This window comes from Echinops telfairi, unplaced genomic scaffold (assembly GCF_000313985.2).
Source record: "Echinops telfairi isolate 266 unplaced genomic scaffold, ASM31398v2 ScPeMD7_8;HRSCAF=38, whole genome shotgun sequence".
Taxonomy (NCBI): Eukaryota; Metazoa; Chordata; class Mammalia; order Afrosoricida; family Tenrecidae; genus Echinops; species Echinops telfairi.
This window is the reverse complement of record NW_022103905.1, coordinates 13533125-13552973: the sequence shown is the minus strand read 5'-3', so window position 1 is coordinate 13552973 and position 19849 is coordinate 13533125. Positions and strand designations below refer to the sequence as shown.

General features: G+C 42.7%; 1 protein-coding gene across 2 annotated transcripts in view; it reads left to right on the top strand.

Annotated features, from left to right (window-relative positions):
* The window catches only part of RAB27A (RAB27A, member RAS oncogene family), a 90178-nt gene that overhangs the window by 60920 nt on the left and 9409 nt on the right, over window positions 1-19849 (top strand). For both annotated transcript variants that reach the window (XM_004709438.2, XM_045286513.1), the window contains exons 3-6: window positions 5822-5996; window positions 10117-10202; window positions 11688-11791; window positions 18232-18355. In XM_004709438.2, coding sequence (XP_004709495.1) covers window positions 5844-5996; window positions 10117-10202; window positions 11688-11791; window positions 18232-18355 — 467 coding nt within the window. In that variant the 5' untranslated portion in view covers window positions 5822-5843. The remainder of the gene's footprint in view (window positions 1-5821; window positions 5997-10116; window positions 10203-11687; window positions 11792-18231; window positions 18356-19849) is intronic.

Below are 19849 nucleotides of genomic sequence, written 5' to 3'. Positions count from 1 at the left end.
GTGACAGTGCTGAATTTCTGCTGCGCATGCTTAAAAATGCAGCAGCGAGCCCGAACTTAAGGATTTAGATGTGGATTCTCTGGTCTTTGAGCACATCCATGTGAACGAAGCCCCTAAGGTGCACCGCCAGAGTGACAGAGCTGCTGGTCACATCACCTCATCCATGAGCTCCCCTACCACACAGAACTGAGCCTTAATGAAAAGGAACAAGTTGTCCCTAAATCAGAAGAGAAGGTTGTGCAGAAGGAAAAGATCTCCCAGAAGAAACTGAAGAAGCGAAAACATATGGCTTGGGAGTAAATAAAGCTTAAAATAAAAGTTAAAGCAGGAAAAAAAATTTGAACTTTAAGTATACCCTTTAGGATTAATAAAGTAGAACATTATTTCCATCTTACAGGTGAGCAGTCCATGGCAGAAGAGGTAAAATCCATTTTCCTAAGTTTCATGACTGGATTCAAATCTAGATGCTTTCCTTCCGGAGCCTATGTGCTTTTCCTTCACTCTTTTCTGTCTTCCAACAGTGTGTTGGAACTGAGCCCATGCTCGCAGATGACTGGACAAACTAAGGCCCAATCAGTCATTACCATATTGTGGATTCTGCGACCTGTCACAGAGCAGCACTGGGATCCTTCTGTGTGTGCTTCTAGGGCTGAGAAGAGGCCCTTTGCCCTAATGCGTGCAAAGTACTCCACCTGGGGGTGTCTGTCTCAGGCTTCTGACTCATTATCTAGCAAGAGGAGTCCGATAGGGGACCATTGAGTGTACGAAAGTATACTAAACTTTCAGGAAATGGTTTATACAACATGTTGACTGGGTGCCCCAAATGCCAAATTCTGGCCCTGTGTGCCCTCACTTTTATTTCTTCTCCTGCTTTAAAATGGCAACATACAAGTCTCTTCTTTGAGTTCTATAAGTATTGTTAATTGCCATCATGTCAGCCCTGACCCATAGTGGCCTGATGCACACCTTGGCCCTGCACCATCCTCACCCTTGTTCCTGTGCTGGAGCGCTGTGCCAATCCATCTCGTTGAGGCCCTTCCTCGTGATGTCCTTCTCCAGGGATTGATCTCTCTTGACAACCTGTCCAAAGTATGAAAAACGAAGTGTTTCCATCCTTGCTTCTAAGGAGCACTCTGGCTGTACTTCTTCCAAGACCAACTTGTTTATCCTTTTAGCAGTCCGTGGTACTTTCAACAGTCTTCCCTGGCACCACATTTCAAATGCGTCCTTTACGTTCTATACTAGGGGAATGAAATCGTTTGCTTCTAGAGAACAGTCCCCAGAAGCAACACTGAGGACTTGAGTGACAAAGAAAGGAAAAATATCTTAAAATGCGAAGCTAGCTCTGGCTCTATCATTAGTGAGAGTTAACATTAGATAAGTTTTTTTTTTTTTACCTATTGGTAAACAATTTGCCTATGAGTTCTGAACTGTTGGGTGGGTTTGGTGCTGTAGTCTGCTATGAGCTAGTTTTAATATCTGGTTCCTTTAATTCCTGGCTCTACTGAACTGGGCTGCAGGCTCAGATGAGTCTGATTAGGACCTTACCCAAATGCTAGTCTCTGTTGCCACACTGAGGAGCAGCTTGCTTCCCAAATCTTTTGTTTTCTTGTAGCTTCCATCGACCCAGACTCTCCCTGCCACCAAGTTGACAACGGCACACAGTGACGCGATAGGCTAGGAAGGAACTGTCCTTGTGAGTTCCCTCGACTGGGACTCTTTACAGGAGTAGAAAGCCCCGTCTTTCTCCTGTGCAGCCGCTGGTGGTTCCAACTGCTGACCTTCCAGTTAGCAGCCCGTTGGGTAACCACTCTGCCAGCAAGACTCCTTACTCATTAGGATTCTGGTCTCTCTTCAGACCAGGCCAGTCAGTATGGCCAGTTTGGGACAAATGCTGTACAAACTTAAGAGCCTCTCGGTGGCACAAACAGATACAATAACCCCTCGCCTACTCTTTAAAAGGCTGGCAGTTTGGACACACTACCTCCGCCAAAGACATCTTGGAAGAAAGGTCCGGTGACCTGCTTCTGAAAAGCCACAGCCCTGAAAACCCTGCAAAGAGAGGCTTCTCTGGACTCGGGCTGCCAAGAGAACCAATTCGGTGACACCAACGACTACACACCTCCAAATTTGCTAAACGTTTTCCCCAGTTGTTGTTTGTTTGGGGATCGTAGTTCACATTGTTGTTTCCATATCCTTGAGATCAAATGGAAAGTGAGTTCTCACATACCTTTGCCAATTAGAAACAACAGCAACCCATATTCTCCTTTGCTACTACTGCTTTCTCCAAGCCTGTTTACTGTCCTTAACCTTACAAGCGCAAAGCCATTTAAAACAAGAAAGATGTAACGACCATTAAGAGCCCTTCCCGTGACCATTGGGTGCTCCTAACTTTGCTCCAAAACAACAAACTTAAAATTCACATGTAGAATTAAATGACACTTTCCCCTACAAACAGAAGGGTTGGTGGTATGAGCCCAGCAGCCGCTCCCTGGGAGGAAGACGTGGCAGTCTGCTTCTGTAAGGACTATCACCCTGGGAATTATGGGGTGGCTCTATTCTGTTCTGTGGGGTTGCCGTGAAGCCGAATTCGATTCAACAGCAGTGGGGTTGGGTGATAAACTTTTGGGTACAGACTATCCACAGTTGAGGTAATTGATAAGTGAAAATTTAAGTCTATTTAACTTAAACTCAAGTTTTGGAGCAAAGTTAGAACCCCAAACAATCACTTCTGATTGTCAGATTATCTTCCTGGTCTTCAACAGCTTTGAATGAATCAATTGAAATCAACTGAAATGATTGCTTCAGATACCTTTGTATCAGTTATACTACTCTAACCCAGGGAAATCTACCATATGGATGACTGAAGAAGTTGGGAGGGCTGTGATAAATTTAGAGCATGTGGTATACTGGTTACCCAATGGGTTGCTAACTGCAAGGCCAGCAGTTTGAAAACACCAACCACTTGTTGGGAGAAAGACATGGCTTTCTACTCCCGTCATGAGTTACAATCTAAGAATCCACAGGGGCAGTTCTACTCTGTCCTGTAGAGTCCGCTACGCCCCAGTCAGTGAATTTAACTGGTCAGGGCCAACGTGGTTCTGTCAGATTCTTTTGAACACAAGTGTGCTGGTTAGAATGGAGTGCGTGTTCTCTACTGGTTCAAAATGATTCTTAAGTTGGGCAGGACTCTTTGGACTAGGTGTATCCATCGATTTTAAATGGATGGGGAATGGTTTGAACCAGCCACAAAAGATCAGATTTCATTTCAATATTATCTTTGAGGACTCAGAAAACTTGTTGGAACCTCAGCAATCTTCTGTGCTACAAAGATATGTTTTGAGTTTCAGAAATTGTTTGAGGTTCATAACCAGTCTGATCTGTCCAGAACTGGGAGAATGAAGTGAGGTAACCTTTACAGTGCCCAGTATTTGCCAAGTTTTGTGCTGTCCCTTTACCTCATTCAACCCCTGGAACACCTGGGTGAGGCAGCGGGGTGTCAATCTCTTCTTAAAGATGGACACCTGGAAACTTCAGGCTCAGAGACATGCCGTACCAGGCATGTGGGTGACTTGGGAATCAAACTTGTCTCTTACTTTACTTCAGAGATCATGTGCTAACTTGTTCCACCATGTAATGCCACTGGTCACTTTTAAGACCAGAACACATTTGTCAAAAACCACATAATCGGCAAGAAGCAGGGGCAAAATAAAGGATATTGGACTACGGATAGGAGACTAATGGGATCGGTCTAATCCAGAGAGTGAAAGATAGCGGGCGTTTATTTTCAGACCAGGAAAAGAGTACAAATGATGGTTAACCTTGATGGTGGTATTTCCAACTTCAGTTTGTGGTATGTGGTTTGTTAACACTTCTTTTATGAGGACTTGGTTTGGGAGCAAACTGTTATGAATTCTTACTATTGGGTACAGCAAGCAAACACACGAATATCATTTGTAAACTGAAATGGGTGATTCTTCTCCCGTGAAAGCTCACCACATTGAAAGGTCGGTATAACAAGAGGCAGTTTCACCTACATCTTTGAATTCTACTCAAGTGGGTTTCGCGCCATCTCAAGTACTTGATGCCATTCCTGACATCGTTTCCTCTTGTAGCTTAAATGGCATAAAAGCACAGTGATAGAAATGACACCTTTTTCAAATAAAAGTCAAGAAGAAAAGGAAGGTTGTCACCGTGCCTTCTTGTTAAATTTCCATCACAGAACTGTGTCCTGCTTCCTCACTTGGTCATTTGAGGGGAACCCCCTCAAAGCAATGAACTGTTTCCAACCCTTCTTTCAAGTCTCTTCTTTCATTGTGAATACGTTGAGGCCGAATGATATTCTATGAGACGACGATATACTTGAATGTTTGTTTATACCCACGCTGCCGTCTTCTGGAGAGGATTTTGACCATAACCAACCCATGAAGACTGGCCATGTGTGCCTGTGCACACAGGAGCTTTACCTAGAGAGGCACCGTCTGTAGAGTGGCAGTCTTTATAGTGGGCAAATAGAACTAGGAATGTTTGTAGAGGCTCTGCCCTTACAGACTGACCAGCCGTATCCGGGGGTGTGAGTCCCAGGTCTGCCGGGAGGCGTTCTGGAGAAGTAGGTGCAGCAGCTTGCAGGGCTCAGCATTCAGAGTTCGAGGACAGAAGGTAAGTCACCATGTTGAGGATGGAGCCGAGGAGTAACCTTGAAAAACCTGTAAATGGATTATTTTTGGCCTGAGCTTCGATTTTTTAAAAAAGGAAGCTGTCCAAATAGGAGCCATTGAGCATTGCAGCAAGCGTTTGAGGGGGGCTGGGAGAGAGGAGCACACAGAAGAAAACCCGGCAGGGAGCAGATGGCTGGTGTGGAGGGCTGGGTGTTTGTCTGCGCCGACAGGTAGAGGCGTCAGCAGAAGGGAATAGCTGGTTACTCCCCTGGTATTCGGAAGGTTTTATTGATGTTCAAGATGGGAGGATAAAAAGAAATAAGCCTTCTTTGGAGACAGTCTACTTTTCCAGTTGGATTAATATTTTAGGTTTGAATCTATTTAAAGGATGAAAACAAATCATGAAATGTGCTGGCAGCAAAGGAGCAGATAAATAAATAACCATGGTTATGAATTGCTGATAAAAACAAGTTTTGTTTGTTTCTTGAGGTGGAATTTTGTCTTAGTATAAAAGAGACGAGCTCCCAGCCTTTCTTGTTAAAACGGCACGGCAGCGCGAGTGAACCCTGACTCCCAGAAAGTAGGGTTTCACATCGACTGTTAAATCTGGAGTGTAGTTCCGGATGAGGAGTGATAAGCTAATTTGAATATATAATTTAAAATCTAATTTAATATATATGGATATATTAATAACAATGTACAAAGGAGTTACAAAAACATGTGACAATCAGTTGGATAAAAAGAACTGACTGGATCATGTAAAAAACCAGTCAGGGCTCCAGTGGCAGGAGACTTTGAAGCAGGAAAAGTTGAAACGACTTGTACTTTAAGAATTATGATTTACCTCATTATATTAACTTTTCTATTAGTTTTTGTTCTCTGTTGCCTGTAAATAAAGCTTAGAGACGGTTATCGCTTTGTTGATTATTGTCACTTGGAATTTTGTCTTAACAGCATTTAGAGCTGGATTAAAATGAGAGTGAATGATTTTAGTTCTATGTCACTTAGCCAATTATTAGGTCTTCTGAGACAATGGACAACAATTAATTCTCTCTTCACAGAACTCATAGGTAGTTACATAGAAATGTCTGTTGATTGAATGTATTCATAGAGAACTCTAACCATGGCTTGTTAATAAATACACATTGGTTTATGTTTTGCAGGTGAACCACTGAGCCCGTCATTATGTCTGATGGAGACTACGATTACCTCATCAAGTTTTTAGCTCTGGGAGACTCTGGAGTAGGGAAAACTAGTGTACTTTACCAATACACGGATGGAAAATTTAACTCCAAGTTTATCACAACAGTGGGCATTGATTTCAGGGAGAAAAGAGTGGTAAGTTCTGTATCCTTCTATTTAAAATTTTAATACCTGTGCCAATATTTGCCTGTCTATTTGGCTTGCGTTTTAGGAATTAGGAGGACAAAAGTTATAATCTAAAATGTCATGGTACTTATTATACATGATATATTATGGTCAGTCTGAGAATATCTTCAGAAACCCAGTATCCGAAAAATCTAATAACACACACACGTATCACTTCCCTAATTTAACAATGAAAAGACATATAACCCAATTATAAAATGGACAAAGACCTTGGATACTAGATATTTCACCAGGGAGAACATTTAGATGGCCACCAAACACATGAAAGGATGCTCAGCATCATTAACCATCCCAAGCCAAAGCAACTCCACTGCCATTGAGTTGACTGCAACTCACAGACAGAATGTCTGAGGAAGTCTGTTTTGATGGGAGCAGGCAGTCACATCTTCCTCCTGCTGAAGAGCTGTACGTTTGGACCACTGATCTTGTAGTTAGGAGCCCAATGTTTAGTCATCAGTCATCAGAGAGGTGCAAATCAAATTCACAGGGAAGTATCATTTCACTTTCATTAGATTGGCTAAGATAAAAAACAACAACAACAAACAAAAAAACACCAGAAAATAACATAAACTGTCGATATACGAGTGAATTTGGGGCACTTAATTCTAGCCCCAGTCTAAAAACAATTAGTTCTTATGACAGGCCCTACTTGATGTTCAACCTCATAAAGAGATCACTGAAGATATGGGTGCTGTAGCACAATGTGGGTCTGAGTTTCTATACAATGTTCTGGCAGTGCAAGAACAAAACCTTAGAGGAGGTAACCCTACCTGCACCCATTGGGTGGGTTCCAGCGCCTGGTGAGTGACTGTAAGCAGTGTTGACCTCCTCCATAGCATTTCTTCCAAGGCTGTACATTTTCACAGAAACATCATCTGGAAAGTAGATTATTGCAGATACAGTTAGGTTTTCATATGTCACTATTTGATCTCCTTTTGACTCATTTTAAATTTGTTCTAGTGTTCAATATTTTGGCTAAGGGTTTTTTCATTTTACTTTGTTACTATTGTGGGTTTTTTTTGGTAGGTTTTTCTGGATATGAAGTCCAGTTGAGGTAAATCTATAGAGACAGTAACTGGATTAATGGTGTCTTGGGGGTAGTGGGAGCTAATAGCAATGAGTACAAGAAAGAAGAAAGTGTTTTTAAGTTGATTGTGGTGATGAGTGGACAACTCTTCTTAATGTGACTTATATGCCAATGAAACTGTTAAAAATGTTAAGTTTATGGAAAAATAAAAATGAAAGATTATAGAAAAATATTTTTAAAGGATATAGATTAGATGTGAAGTTTTGGGTAGAAGTCAGATTGTGGAATTTCCCTGTAGTCCTAGTTTATTGAGTGATTTTATATCATAGGTGGTTAGATTTTTATCAAATACTATTTTTTCTGTATCAATTGAGATGACCATTAGTTCTTTATTATATGGACATGGTATATTACAGGAGTCCTGGTAGTATAATCGGTTACTTATTTGGTTGCTAAGTGCAAGATCAGTGGTTCAAACCCACCAGCCACTATATGTGAAAAAGAAGAGGCTTGACCATGGAAACTTTATCAGGTCAAAATGAATTGGACTTGACTCTGCAATACTAAGTTTAATATATTGTTGATTTTTTAATGCTAAACCAACCTTGCCATTTCTGTTATAAATTCGTCTTGGTCATGGGGTACAATCTTTTCTGTTTGCTGAAGGGAAGCTCTGGTGGCATTGTTGGATAAGCATTGGATTATTAACTGCAAGGTCAGAGTTCAAACCTAGCTAGCCGCTTTGCAAGAAGAAGGATGAGGCTCTCTGCTCCTGCAAAAATGTAGAGCCTCAGAAAACCGCTAAAGGGTCACTTTGAGTCAGAATCCACTCAATGGCAGTGGACTGTACACTTCTCCGAAGGGCTATGAGTGTATGGGTTTTTTCTGTTTGTTTGCTTCAAATTTTTCCTGTGACTTCTTGTGAAGTTTGTTCCTTTTTCTTTATCTTGGAAGCAGTTGGAAAGAATCGGTGTTAATTCTGTGTTTGGGAAGACATTTAGGCTTGGGCTCTGTGCTCCAGGCAGTTGAAATTTATAACTGCCTTAGCATTCGCTTCCTGAGGAAGAGCCTTCAAGATCAATGGGAAGTGAGAGATCTGACAGTCTTGCATATATATGCATGATTTTCTTGGTTTCCAAGAATATTTTGGGGAGTTTCCAAGTCTTTGGCACCTCATTTCCCACTTTTTGATTGTCAAGTTTTGGGGTGAGCCTTTTGTCAGACTCAACTGGCACTGCTCCCTCAGATGAGCTGTAGTGTTAAGTAGTTGCTGCTGATTATTTTCAACGAATGTCCTTCTTAGGGTTAGGGTTGTTCTCATTGAGGGAACTCTGAATCAAGACAAGGGACTTCTAGACAGGTCCAGTAGTGACAGTGCTCCGGCACAGGACTTGTGGGGAGCTCCAAACCCATTCCACTTCCATGCCTACAGTGACTGGTAGTCTAATGGATTTCCAGGCTACTGGGGACCTAGGAGGAGCCCTGATGGATAGTGAGTTAGGCATTGGGCTGCTATCCACAAGGTTAGCAGTTTGAAACCACCAGCCATTTTGTGGGGAAAATATGAGGCTGTCTAACCCTGTGAAGAGTTAGTCTTAGAAACCCACAGGAGCCGTTCTCTTCTACCCTCTAAGGTCACTACGAGTGGGCATTGACTCAATGGCTGTGAGTTTTCAGTTTGGAATGGAGCTAGGGAGAGGACTAGTCCTGTTGTTAGTTTCTGTAGGGTCCATTATGACTTATGGCGACCTCTTGTGTTAGAGTAGAACTACAGGCTCTCAAAGTGGGTGATACTGCCCCCTGCAGGTGATGGAATGATGGTGGGGGTTGGTGAGGGACATGCAAAAGCAGATACCCTTTGGAGGGGTACCCCCCAAAAAACCAAAATGGAATTTTTTTTCAAAGTTATGTTTGTTTGTTTGTTTTTTTAAACAAAACAACCTTATCACCTTCAAAGTACTCTCCATTACACTTAATAGTTTTGTCAAATCTGCGATTCCATTCTTGGAAACATTTTCCAAACTCATCTGTTGGATGGCTGGCAGTACCTCTCTCGTTTTTCTTTTCACTTCCTCTGTGTTGTCAAATCGCTGTGAGCAGGTACATTGTCGTCGTAGCAAAACCATTACCACCCCCACCCCTCATCTGCCACCAATCAGGCCTTTGTACAGATGTCCCCGTCTGTCGTCTTAGCAGAAAGCAGATCGTCGGCCTTTTCATATCATGGTACCTCTGTGTGGGGCCAAACTGACGGCCTCTAGTTAGGCTAGCACGTGAGCACAAGCGTTTTCACCACTTGGGACCTCAAAACGCTGCCAAGCTTATTGTATTTTGTTGTTTTTCTTGAGTAAGTGCTCCTTGGAGTGTTGAATGTCTTTGTGAATTTGCAGAGATCTTAAAACTTAGATATTGGCAATCCTTGCCAGTGTTTTCATTGACTTCTGGAGACCTCTGTTTCTGGAGGTCCTTATCCTGCCCCTCTGGAAGTGCTCCCACAGTGAGTGCTGTTTGAAGAGCGCTTGTTCATGATGCAGTGGGAGCAGTCAGAGAGAGGCAAGGGAGGGGCTTCAAACGGGCTTCTCTTTAAATCTCATTTTTCTACCCATGCTCTGAAGCCTCCTCATAGTTCCTGAAACTAGTGAACTGATGAAACTTTGAGGATAAGCCAACTAGCAATTATTAGAAATAAAATACAAGCAAGGCTGCATTTGAGAGGAAATTCTCTCTCTCTCTTTTTTTTTTTCCCAAAGGTACCAAATTTTAATTGTGGTTACTAGGAATGGAATGTAGTGTATATAGAATACTGAAATTCAGGTTAGGGTTTCATGGATGATTAATAATATTGTTGTCATTCAGTTGTACATCTATGAGAAATAGAATTGGAAAAAGTTGTGTGACATATATATTTTCAACAAAAAAAAAAAGAAAAGGAAATTCTCTTTAGAAGAAAGAGAAACACCTTTTGAGAGGAGTTCCGTTACTTAGAAAAGCGAGCCCCGTTCACCTGCCTCAGATGGTCTCCCTTTCACCATGTTGTTTTAGGTGTACCGGGCCAATGGGCCGGATGGAGCTGTCGGCAGAGGTCAGCGAATCCACCTGCAGTTGTGGGACACGGCAGGGCAGGAGAGGTATGTGAACTTCACCTGAGTGCTTACTGGAGAGGGGCAAGACAGCCGGGATGCCAGCCAATTAGTTGAGAGAGGCTGCCAAGTTAACAAGAAAGTGACCAGTTTGCGATGACAGTGGGGGCTTTATTTCCAACCAGGTCAAAGGGAAAATGAATCTTTCTTAAAGTGGACCTTTGGTTTACAGATTTCTTACTTTTTTTAACTTGGACACTTTTCTCTCTTTCCTCCATTTGCTTTCTTCTTGATCCAAGTAGCATGAACAAGCTGCAAGGTGACATGTCACCTTTCCACCCACCAGGTGAAACCTTGAAGAAAATCCAGTTGCACTGAATTTGTATTATGGCAAAAGGGTGCTTGATCAAAATCAAGCATGTGAGATCAGAACGTTAAATTGCTTTTCGTTAGCTAGAGCTTGTTTTCTTTCACAACGAATACATTTTTTATTACGGAAAGCATCAAGGACATGCTATCATAGAGAAGCTGTATAATGAACTCATGTACCCTTTAATCATTTTAAACAATTACCAAGTCACTCTTATTTCATGTCTATTCTTCACCATATCTCACCTCCAAGATTATTTCAGAGCAAACTTCAGAAATTCCATTATTTAGTTTGTAAATATTCTGATATGTGCCTCTAAAATAAGGTGACCCGATTTTACCATTGGTAAAGCGGACACCATTGATAAAACTCATATCCTGGCGAAATAGCCACATGGCAGCTGAAAACCGTATACCCTAGCTTGTTGTGCATTCTTTCCAAAAATCGGGACTTTTTAAAAACGCCATGGATCGTGGGAAAAATTGTTAAAAAGCGGGATGTCTGGTCACCTTACTCTGAAAGATAAGTACTGGCTTCATAAACAATAGTGAGAAAAGCTAGCATAGCTTATTAGATGACAAAATCATTCCAGAATTTTCTTCCCTGGCAAGTACACATGTCAGTTCTAAGCTTTGCAAATAGGCCAAGAGAGAGGAAACAGACAGGTAGATTCAGGAGACAGCAAGATAAAGCTTTGAGAAGAAAACTTCAAGGAAGCATAGGGGCTGAGTTTAAATTATTCCAACCTTAAAGCCCAAGGATGATTATCAAAGATAAACTATTTCTGTAGATACTGAAATTAAAGGGTCACGGAACACATTGTAATGTGAAGTTAGTTTTCACTAAACAAGGAACACATTCACCGCGAGCACCGCTGCTGCCATGGGCCTAATTTACTTCAAGTGGAACAGTAAATTCTTGGCCGAGACTAAGGCATCATGAGCTAATTCTCATCTCTGCCCAGCAGACTGAGTTCTCAAATCACATGGGGTCTTAACACATGAACTTGGATAAGTGACGAATAACTCTAACTACGAGCTTTTGAAATGCCATCATCTAATTGCTAATTGATAAACTTTTGTCAAAGGTTGAGGACATAGCTGGTAGCCTTCTCTCTTGTGGGACCATAGCCCAGATGGCCAGTCTGCTCTCTGTGTTCCTAGGTTTCGTAGCTTGACAACAGCATTCTTCAGAGATGCTATGGGATTTCTTCTGCTTTTTGATCTGACAGATGAACAAAGTTTTCTCAACGTCAGAAACTGGATAAGTAAGTATGATTTTTTCCCCTCTCTCTGCCTCCCTCTCCCCTCTCCCGACTCCCCACAATAAATAGCCCTCTTAAATTCTGGGTCTGTTCTACATGCTTAGTGAAATCCTCGGCTGGGTCTAGCAGCACTAACTTGGATTTGTTTGGTGTGCTTCCTATGCCCTTAGGGTGTATCAACAGGCACACGCCAGGTTTCACTCAGTCTTTTCCTCAGAGGGGACGTCTTTACTCCCATTTTATCGATGAGGAAATCGAAGACGAAATAGGTTACATCTTTATATCTGCATGCCTATTGTGTGTCATTAATTCTTGTACTATCTGCGGCTCTTAAAAATGACGCAGTCATGGAGACCTTGTGAAAGCTTAGTAGCCTTACCTCCCTGGCCCGTCTCTTCTGTGCTTGCAGGCCTCCCCTCTGCTCTGACCATCCGCGTACAGGTGAGGAGCGTCCTTCTGTGGACAACTGGGTTAGTGCACGTGGTTGGTGACTAGCGCTACTACATCACTTCATCTTTACTGCATTACTTCATTTTGGCTCTTTGGAGGATTCTTCTTGTGTGATTGCTTAATAAACCAAACCCACTGCCACTGAGTCAATACTGACTCATAGTGACCCTATAGGGCAGAGGTTCTCAACCTGTGGGTTGCGACCCCTTTGGGGAGTTGAATGACCCTTTCACAGGCGTCACCCAATTCATAACAGTAGCAAAATTATAGTTACGAAGTAGCAACGAAAATAATTTTATGTTGGGTCAGAAAATCATATGATTAAATATTGCAAGAATAACACAATCAGGAGGAATAGTGTTACATTCATTATCAAAAAGAACATTAAAGACTCAATCTTTAAAGTGAAAAAAAAAAGGAACTGTATTAAAGGGTCGCGGCATTAGGAAGGTTGAGAACCACTGCTGTAGGGTAAGGTAGAACTGCTCCTGTGAGTTTCTGAGACACTGTGAGAGTAGAAGGCCCAGGCTTTCTCCTCAGGAGCCTGTGTTAGTCCGGGTAGACTAGCAAATGTATATAAGAAAGAGCATTATATACGAGAGCAATTGAATGTTGAGAAAACATCCCAGCCCGGTCCAGGTCAAGTCCATAAATCCGATATGTCCGTTACCAGTCTATAAATTCTTCTTCAGACTCACGCAATACATGCAATGACACCGAATGCAGGAAGATCACAGGCCAGTGGGTGGACCGTCTTGTGGGTCCAGTGGAAGCATCTCAGCGCTGGCATGGGTTTCCACTTGACTCCTCAGCCCCAGGGCTCCGGCTCCACCAACCTCTCTCCATGTGGCTTGTCAACAGGAATGCCTAGAAGGGAGTGTACTGCGTCCTGCTGTCTGCGAGCTGTTTATCTCCTTAGCACCTCCAAATGAGGTTATCAAGCTGAAACCTCATTGAGAGGCTAAACTCCACCCCTTCACTTTTAAGTCTCAAATTGGCAACAGATGATGTAACTACCACAGAGCCACAGGTGGTTTCAAACTGCTGATCAAGCAGACCACAGCCACACATGTAACCATTACACGACCAGGTTAATAGCCATTTAAAATCCTATCACTTGGTCACATATTTGTTATTGGTTGCCTTTGAGTTTTGTTACTACCCACAGTGACCCTACATACAATAACAGCTTCCAAGTGTACATTTCCTTCTCCGGCTGCCCGTATTCATATAACACCTAATCCAGGGATCCTCACACTTTTAAACAGGGGGCCAGTTCACTGTCCCTCAGACCCGTTGGAGGGCCGGAATATAGTGTAAAAAAAAACAAACTATGAACAAATTCCTATGCACATTGCACGTATCTTATTTTGAAGTAAAAAAACAAAATGGGGCAAAAACACCCAGCGGGCAGGCTAAATGTCCTCGGCAGGCCAAATGTGGCCCGGGTGGGCCATAGTTTGAGGACCCCTGCTAATCTATTAGAGAAGTCTGTATTGCTAATTTCTTAGCATCCAAATCTTTCAAATGAAAGCACAGTTAAAAATACCCGCTTCTTGAAAATCGCTTGGTGCTTTGCGTGGCTTATGAAAGAGTGATTAATTGGCTGGGTTTTTGATAGTAGAAAATCTTCATTTTACAATGAGTTTTTAATTAAGCTATTTATATAGCTCATTGCGGTTTTGAAAATCATTTTTCTTTGTGTTGTTTGATCTCTGCAACCACCGTGTGAGGAGATGAGAGCAAGGAGGGCATCCTCGTTGCAGGACGAAGACGCTGAACTTTCAAGCAGTCGTTAACTGACCCAAGGCCACGAGGCCATTGGTGGAAGCGTCTTTTGGCTCTCAGGGGAGTGGGTGGCCTCTTATGGCTTTTCTCAACCTGCTTGGCTAGCGTAAGAGAGGAAGGGCTCTTTTAATGACTAAATGACTGGCTGAGTTCACATCTCAATATTTTTCTTACAGCTTAATGGTGGTGGCTATTTCTAGTCCCATATTCTCAGCCCTTGCACAACATCCTCTGTGCATCATCAGACAAGTTCTGGGGCTTTTGCAAGCCAAACCTCTCTAGTGAGGTCCTCAAAGAGTCTTAGCATTGTAAAAATAACCAGTCACCTGTTTTTCCTAGGTGGAAACTGAAACTGAAATATTTTAGATAAATCTTGCACTCTGTAGGTAAAGAGCAAAACTGTAAATTGTGTATGTATGTATTTTGTTTCCCTCAGAGTAAAAGAATCTATATTGCATAGATAGAGACGAAAAACTTGAAACATATTCAAGATTTCTTATCTTTACTTGAAAGTGGCCACTCCTTTACCTCACTCCCCTTATTTAAAAAAATATCAAAGTATAATGATCAATGTCAAAGATAGTAACATCAAAATAATTAGGAATAAAATGTTGATTATGTATTTTTTTATTTTTCTTCAATTTTTCAGCAATTTGAACATTTTAGAGATAGAATTTTTCTTGGCTATTTTCTGATGGGCCCCGGGTGAAGGGGGCAGTGTGTACCCTCCCTCGGCTTCTCCAGAGCTGCGCCTCCCGCCCCTTTCTCTTGTCTCTGAGTCCTTCAGACCCTCCCAGGACAGGGTGACAGCTCCAAGGGGGGCGCAGCTCCGTTCAGGAGGTCACACTGTGTGTGGTGTGTGTTGCCTGTGCCCCTGGTGCCTGCAGGAGTCAGCAAGTCACCCTCACAGCCGGTCTTCATCTAGTGGCAGAATATTTTCTGCAGAACCGTTAAAATCTCACATGTCTAATTTTCCACCGTGGCCTCACAGAAATGGGATAAAACTCCATAGGTTACATGATTTTACATCTGCATTTTTTTATTCTTATCATTTCCTTTGTCTGGAAAACCCTCCAACGTCCACCCCACTATTTTCTTTAAAAAGTAATTATAACTTCCTCTTTTAAACCTGGCCCAAAATTTTTTTTTCCCTATGAGGCTTTGTGTGATAATTCTAGTTGATTAGATTTTTAAAATTCTTCTTAGGATCCTTAGAGCCTATTGCTTGACAGCATACATACTTACTTATGTAGATGCCTTTTTTCCTATCATCATATAATCACCATTTAAAGATGTGAAAACAGGCACAAAGTTGCCCAAATATTTAAATCATTGATTTACTTTAAAAATTTTACTTTTAATAATAAGTAGTTCACAATTGAAAAACTAGGATAAAGGAAAATAGACCAGACAAGGATTACCGTGTATCTCTCACCTTCTCCTGTGGTTCGGTGCCGTCAGGTTGGTCAGACTCACAGCAGCCCGGGCACAACAGCAGGAAACACGACCCTGCCCTGGGCCCGCCCGCCTCACCTTGGTTAGGTGTCAGTCCATCTTGTTGAGGGTCTCCCTCTTTTTTGCTGCCCCTCTACTTTAGCAAGCACGAAGTCCTTCCCAGGGACTAGTCTCTCCTGACGACATGCCCAAAGTACAGGAGACGAGGTCTCGTCATCGTTGCCTCTAAGGAGCATTCTGGCTGTACTTCTTAGAAGACAGATTTGTTTGCTGTTTGGGCATAAGTGGTACTTGGGTACTTCTCACAAGTATCCGTTATTAATCGTTGTCACCAGTCATACTTACGTAGTGTTTCTACATCTTTAATATATGAGCTTACTCCCACTGCCGTCATGTTGATTCTGACTCAGTGTCCCTGTAGAAGGTTTGTGAGTTTTTATAAGTCTTGATGGGAGCAAGCAGCCTCATCTGACCTTACCGTTAACAACCCAATGTTTAGGGGGCATTAGAATCACCTGGGGAAACTTGTTAAACCAGATTGCTGGACTCTAAACCAGCATTTCTGAGTCTGTTTGGGTTGGGACCTGAGAATTTGCATTTCTAACAAGTTCCCAGTCATTCTGATGCTGCAGTTGGTGGTCTGTAAATTAAGGTGACCAGACGATCTGCTTTTGGTGGGACAGTCCCAATTTTTAACAATTTTTCCTGCGTCCCGCGGCGTTTTGAAAAAGTCCCAATTTTTGGAAAGAATGCACGACAAGATAGAATATATGGTTTTTGGCTGCCATGTGGCTGTTTTTCCAGGATATGAGTTTTATCAATGATGTCCCGCTTTACCAATGTTAAAATCTTGTCACCTTACTTTAAATGGACTTTACCTGTAAAAAGCACTGAATTCATTTAACCTTACGAAGTAGGTTCTATCATATATTGACAGCTGGGAAAACATACAAAGAGCTTAGAATGCCCCCCCCCCCCAACACACGCGTGCACCCAGGGTCACATAACCAGTAAATGGCAGAGCTAGGGTTGAACCCCAGCTGCACTGGAGCGTGAGTCTATGCTTATGATCACAACTAAGGTGATGATGGAAGGTTGTTTCCAGAACACAGAACCTCTTAAGGGACCAGAAAGTTCCACAGGAGAGAGAACCTGGAAGTGAGGTCTTGAAGGAAGGGTAGGGATGCCCTGGAGGGAGATTGTGGGTAGAGTTAGGGGTGTAGGATCAACGTTATAACAGCTCAGAAGAAAGAAAAAGCAAAGCTTTTCTTACAGTACATATTTTGCTGTTACTTACTCCCCCAGAGGGGGTTACACATTGAGCTAATGGCAGGTAAGAGATTGGAACCCACCCGTTGCTCCGAGCGGAAGATGAAGCTATCTGCTTCTATAAAGTCTCAGAAACTCCAAAGAGCAGTTCTCCTGTGTACTATAGGGCTGCTATGAATCAGCATCAACTGGACAGCAGTAAGCAGCCTTAATCTAAGGTGCCCTGGTAGTGCAATGACCAGGTGTTTGACCGCTAACCAAAAGGTCAGAAGTTCAAGCCCACCCGTTGCTCAGGGGAGAAAGATGCGTAAAGATTACCACTTTCAAAAGCCCATGGGGGAAGTTCTACTCTGTCCTACAAGGTCACTGGGAGTTGGAATTGCTCAACAGCAAACGGTTTTATCCACAGCCTTGTTAAGCCCAGTACCTCCAGGAGGGAAAAGGAATGTCCCACAATCCTAAACAAAACTAACAGGCCCGTGTTAATGCCCAGTACATGCTGCTAGGCTCACCTTGTTCTGTGGCTAGTACCAGCTACACCACCGGATCACCTTGCAAATCTTGATAAGATATTGCGAACACGACTTTATACTGAGGAACTAAAATGTCAACATTTTTCTGTTTAACCGTCATAAAAAATAAATTAGGCCACATGCTTTGGAGTAGATCTCTTTTGAAGATTTGAGCTGCTTTAGTTTTATTATGGGGTGTGAGGAGAAAAGAAATAAGCCTTTTTTCCCTTGGAAAGATTAAACTGTTTAGTGATGCTCTTTTGTTTGATTTTCATTGGCTTTAGAAATTACAAAATTAGAAAACCCCACTTGCCTATTGCAGATTGTCAGGTGAAAAGAAATAAAAGCTGTGGAATGAGAATTACGGTCCCCTGACTCCTGTTGGTTCTCCTGACAGAAGTATTTGCTATTTATCCTGGGCCTTCTCTCCTCATTTTATCTTGGATCATCTGTTTTAAATGAATTGAAGCTACCTTAGGACAATACCAAAACAAGGGGGAAATTTTTCAGATAGAAACAGGTAAGTTTATAGGAAGATCATTGTTTTGAACCTGGTGAGAAAAGATCTGAGAAATAGAGGTTTAAGGTTCATAAGAAATTTTAGGAATTCCTTGAAATTTCTTGAGAAAAGACCAGGACTGTGTGTATTTGTGCGTGGTGTGTGTGTATGCTTTTGTATGTGTTGTGGGCATACTACGAACATGTGAGAGGGAGCTGACAAGGACCCGAGGGCTTGGTAAGACACAAATAAGATGTGGAGTATGTGTTTGAGGATCATGGGAGTTTTGCGTGCCCCATCCATTCAGTTTTACAGATAAGATGTTGGTATCTGAAAACGATGACATATCGATTAGCCATCTCTGTGTGTGCGATTAGTTTTCAAAGCACTTTTGCATATATTCTTCATCGATGAGGACACGCATTGCTCTTTAACAATAATACATGTTTTGAATCTTCTTAAATTAATAGGCCAGCTACAGATGCATGCATATTGTGAAAACCCTGATATAGTATTATGTGGAAATAAGAGTGATTTGGAAGACCAGAGGGTAGTCAAGGAAGAGGAAGCCAGAGAACTTGCAGAGAAGTATGGGTAAGTATTTCTGATGGAGAAATCTAGAGGAAATATTGCCGCTGTAACCATTAGTACATGAAGGGGAAGTACCGAAGTAAAAAAATTAGCCCCCAAAATTCAGTCTAGCTTTTGAGAATATCGAATAGTTACTTTGTATAATGTTATATGATAGTGTGCATTAGTATCGGATGGAGCCATAAGAAGGGAAAAGGAGTAAAGACCTGCATTCAACAGTCCAGTCCCATTTTCTCAGTCTCTTAGAACTTGTCTAAGGATAGCTTCAAGGATGACTACTGTTAAGTCGTCCCCCGCCCTCCCCCCAAAATACAAACCAGAAATCCCATGAATGAAACGTCAAGGCCCCCGCGGGCTACTTCAGAGAGCTCCCATCTCAAAGGCAACCTTATTTGGTATTGGCATGGAGATAGCATCTGACAGCAGGACTCCATAGAAGAGAGAAGCAGAGTGGTCAGCCTAAAAACAGTTCTCAAGAGGCGGAAGTCAGACAGGCCTCCACCCTCCAGCCTTCTTTGCCAATGTTAACACCAACCGTTCCTCCCAGGGCAATCTTTGCTTCTCTGCTAGGTTAGAAAGTTCATTGCAAAAGCCACACTGAACTTACCTGCAGTACTCACAGTTACAGAGTTTGTTGCATAAATTAACAAGTTACAATTCCGGATCAGAAATTCTCGGATACAGTTTGTCCAATCAGGAGTGCCTCTCAGTTGTGCTCTTGGGATTAAATGTCTCCCAGCAAAGGCACTCGGCTTTATTCTCTCTGTGGCCCAGGGCCCCACCTCCCTGTCTCCGTATTTTGGTTCTTGGCTCTGCTGTCTTTGCTGCTCTGCCATGCTTTGTGAAGCCCTCAGTATCCTGCAGGGATCTTGAGGTGCAGGAGATGCACCCCACTCCTGGCTCTTCCTTGTCGGCAGTGAGGTCCCTAGTCCCTGCTCTGAAATGGTTCATTTTATGTCCAGAGGGATGGTCGAACTGACCAGTCCCCATGTTAGAGTCTCACCCAGTCATTAGATAGGCGTGACAAAGACAATGGCTTGAAAGACCATGCCATAATTCACTGCATCACAGGTTAACTCGCGGGGAGAGGGGTGCGAGGACCCCTTTTGGTTCAAGCATGCGCGTGTGGTGGAGGGTCAGCACGGTGAGCGCAGGCGTAGGACAGTCAGAGTCAGATGCTGCTTGTTGAAGCATGAAGGGCACCTCTGTGAAGGAATCCTCTCTGCCTCTAAAATGACAATCCAAGTGCACAGGTATTCATTACTCTTCATGTAAGCAGGGAGCAGCAAATGGAGTTGGGAAGAGGGGCGAGAGGGCAGAGAGAGAGAGAGAGAGAGAGAGAGAGAGAGAGAGACACACACGATAGATGTAGGATATGACCTAGGTGGCGACCTCAAGGAACTAACTATATGTGACCTCCTCCCTGGGGGACGGACAACAGAAAAGTGGGTGAGGGGAGACGTCGGACAGGGCAAGATATGACAAAATAACAATTTA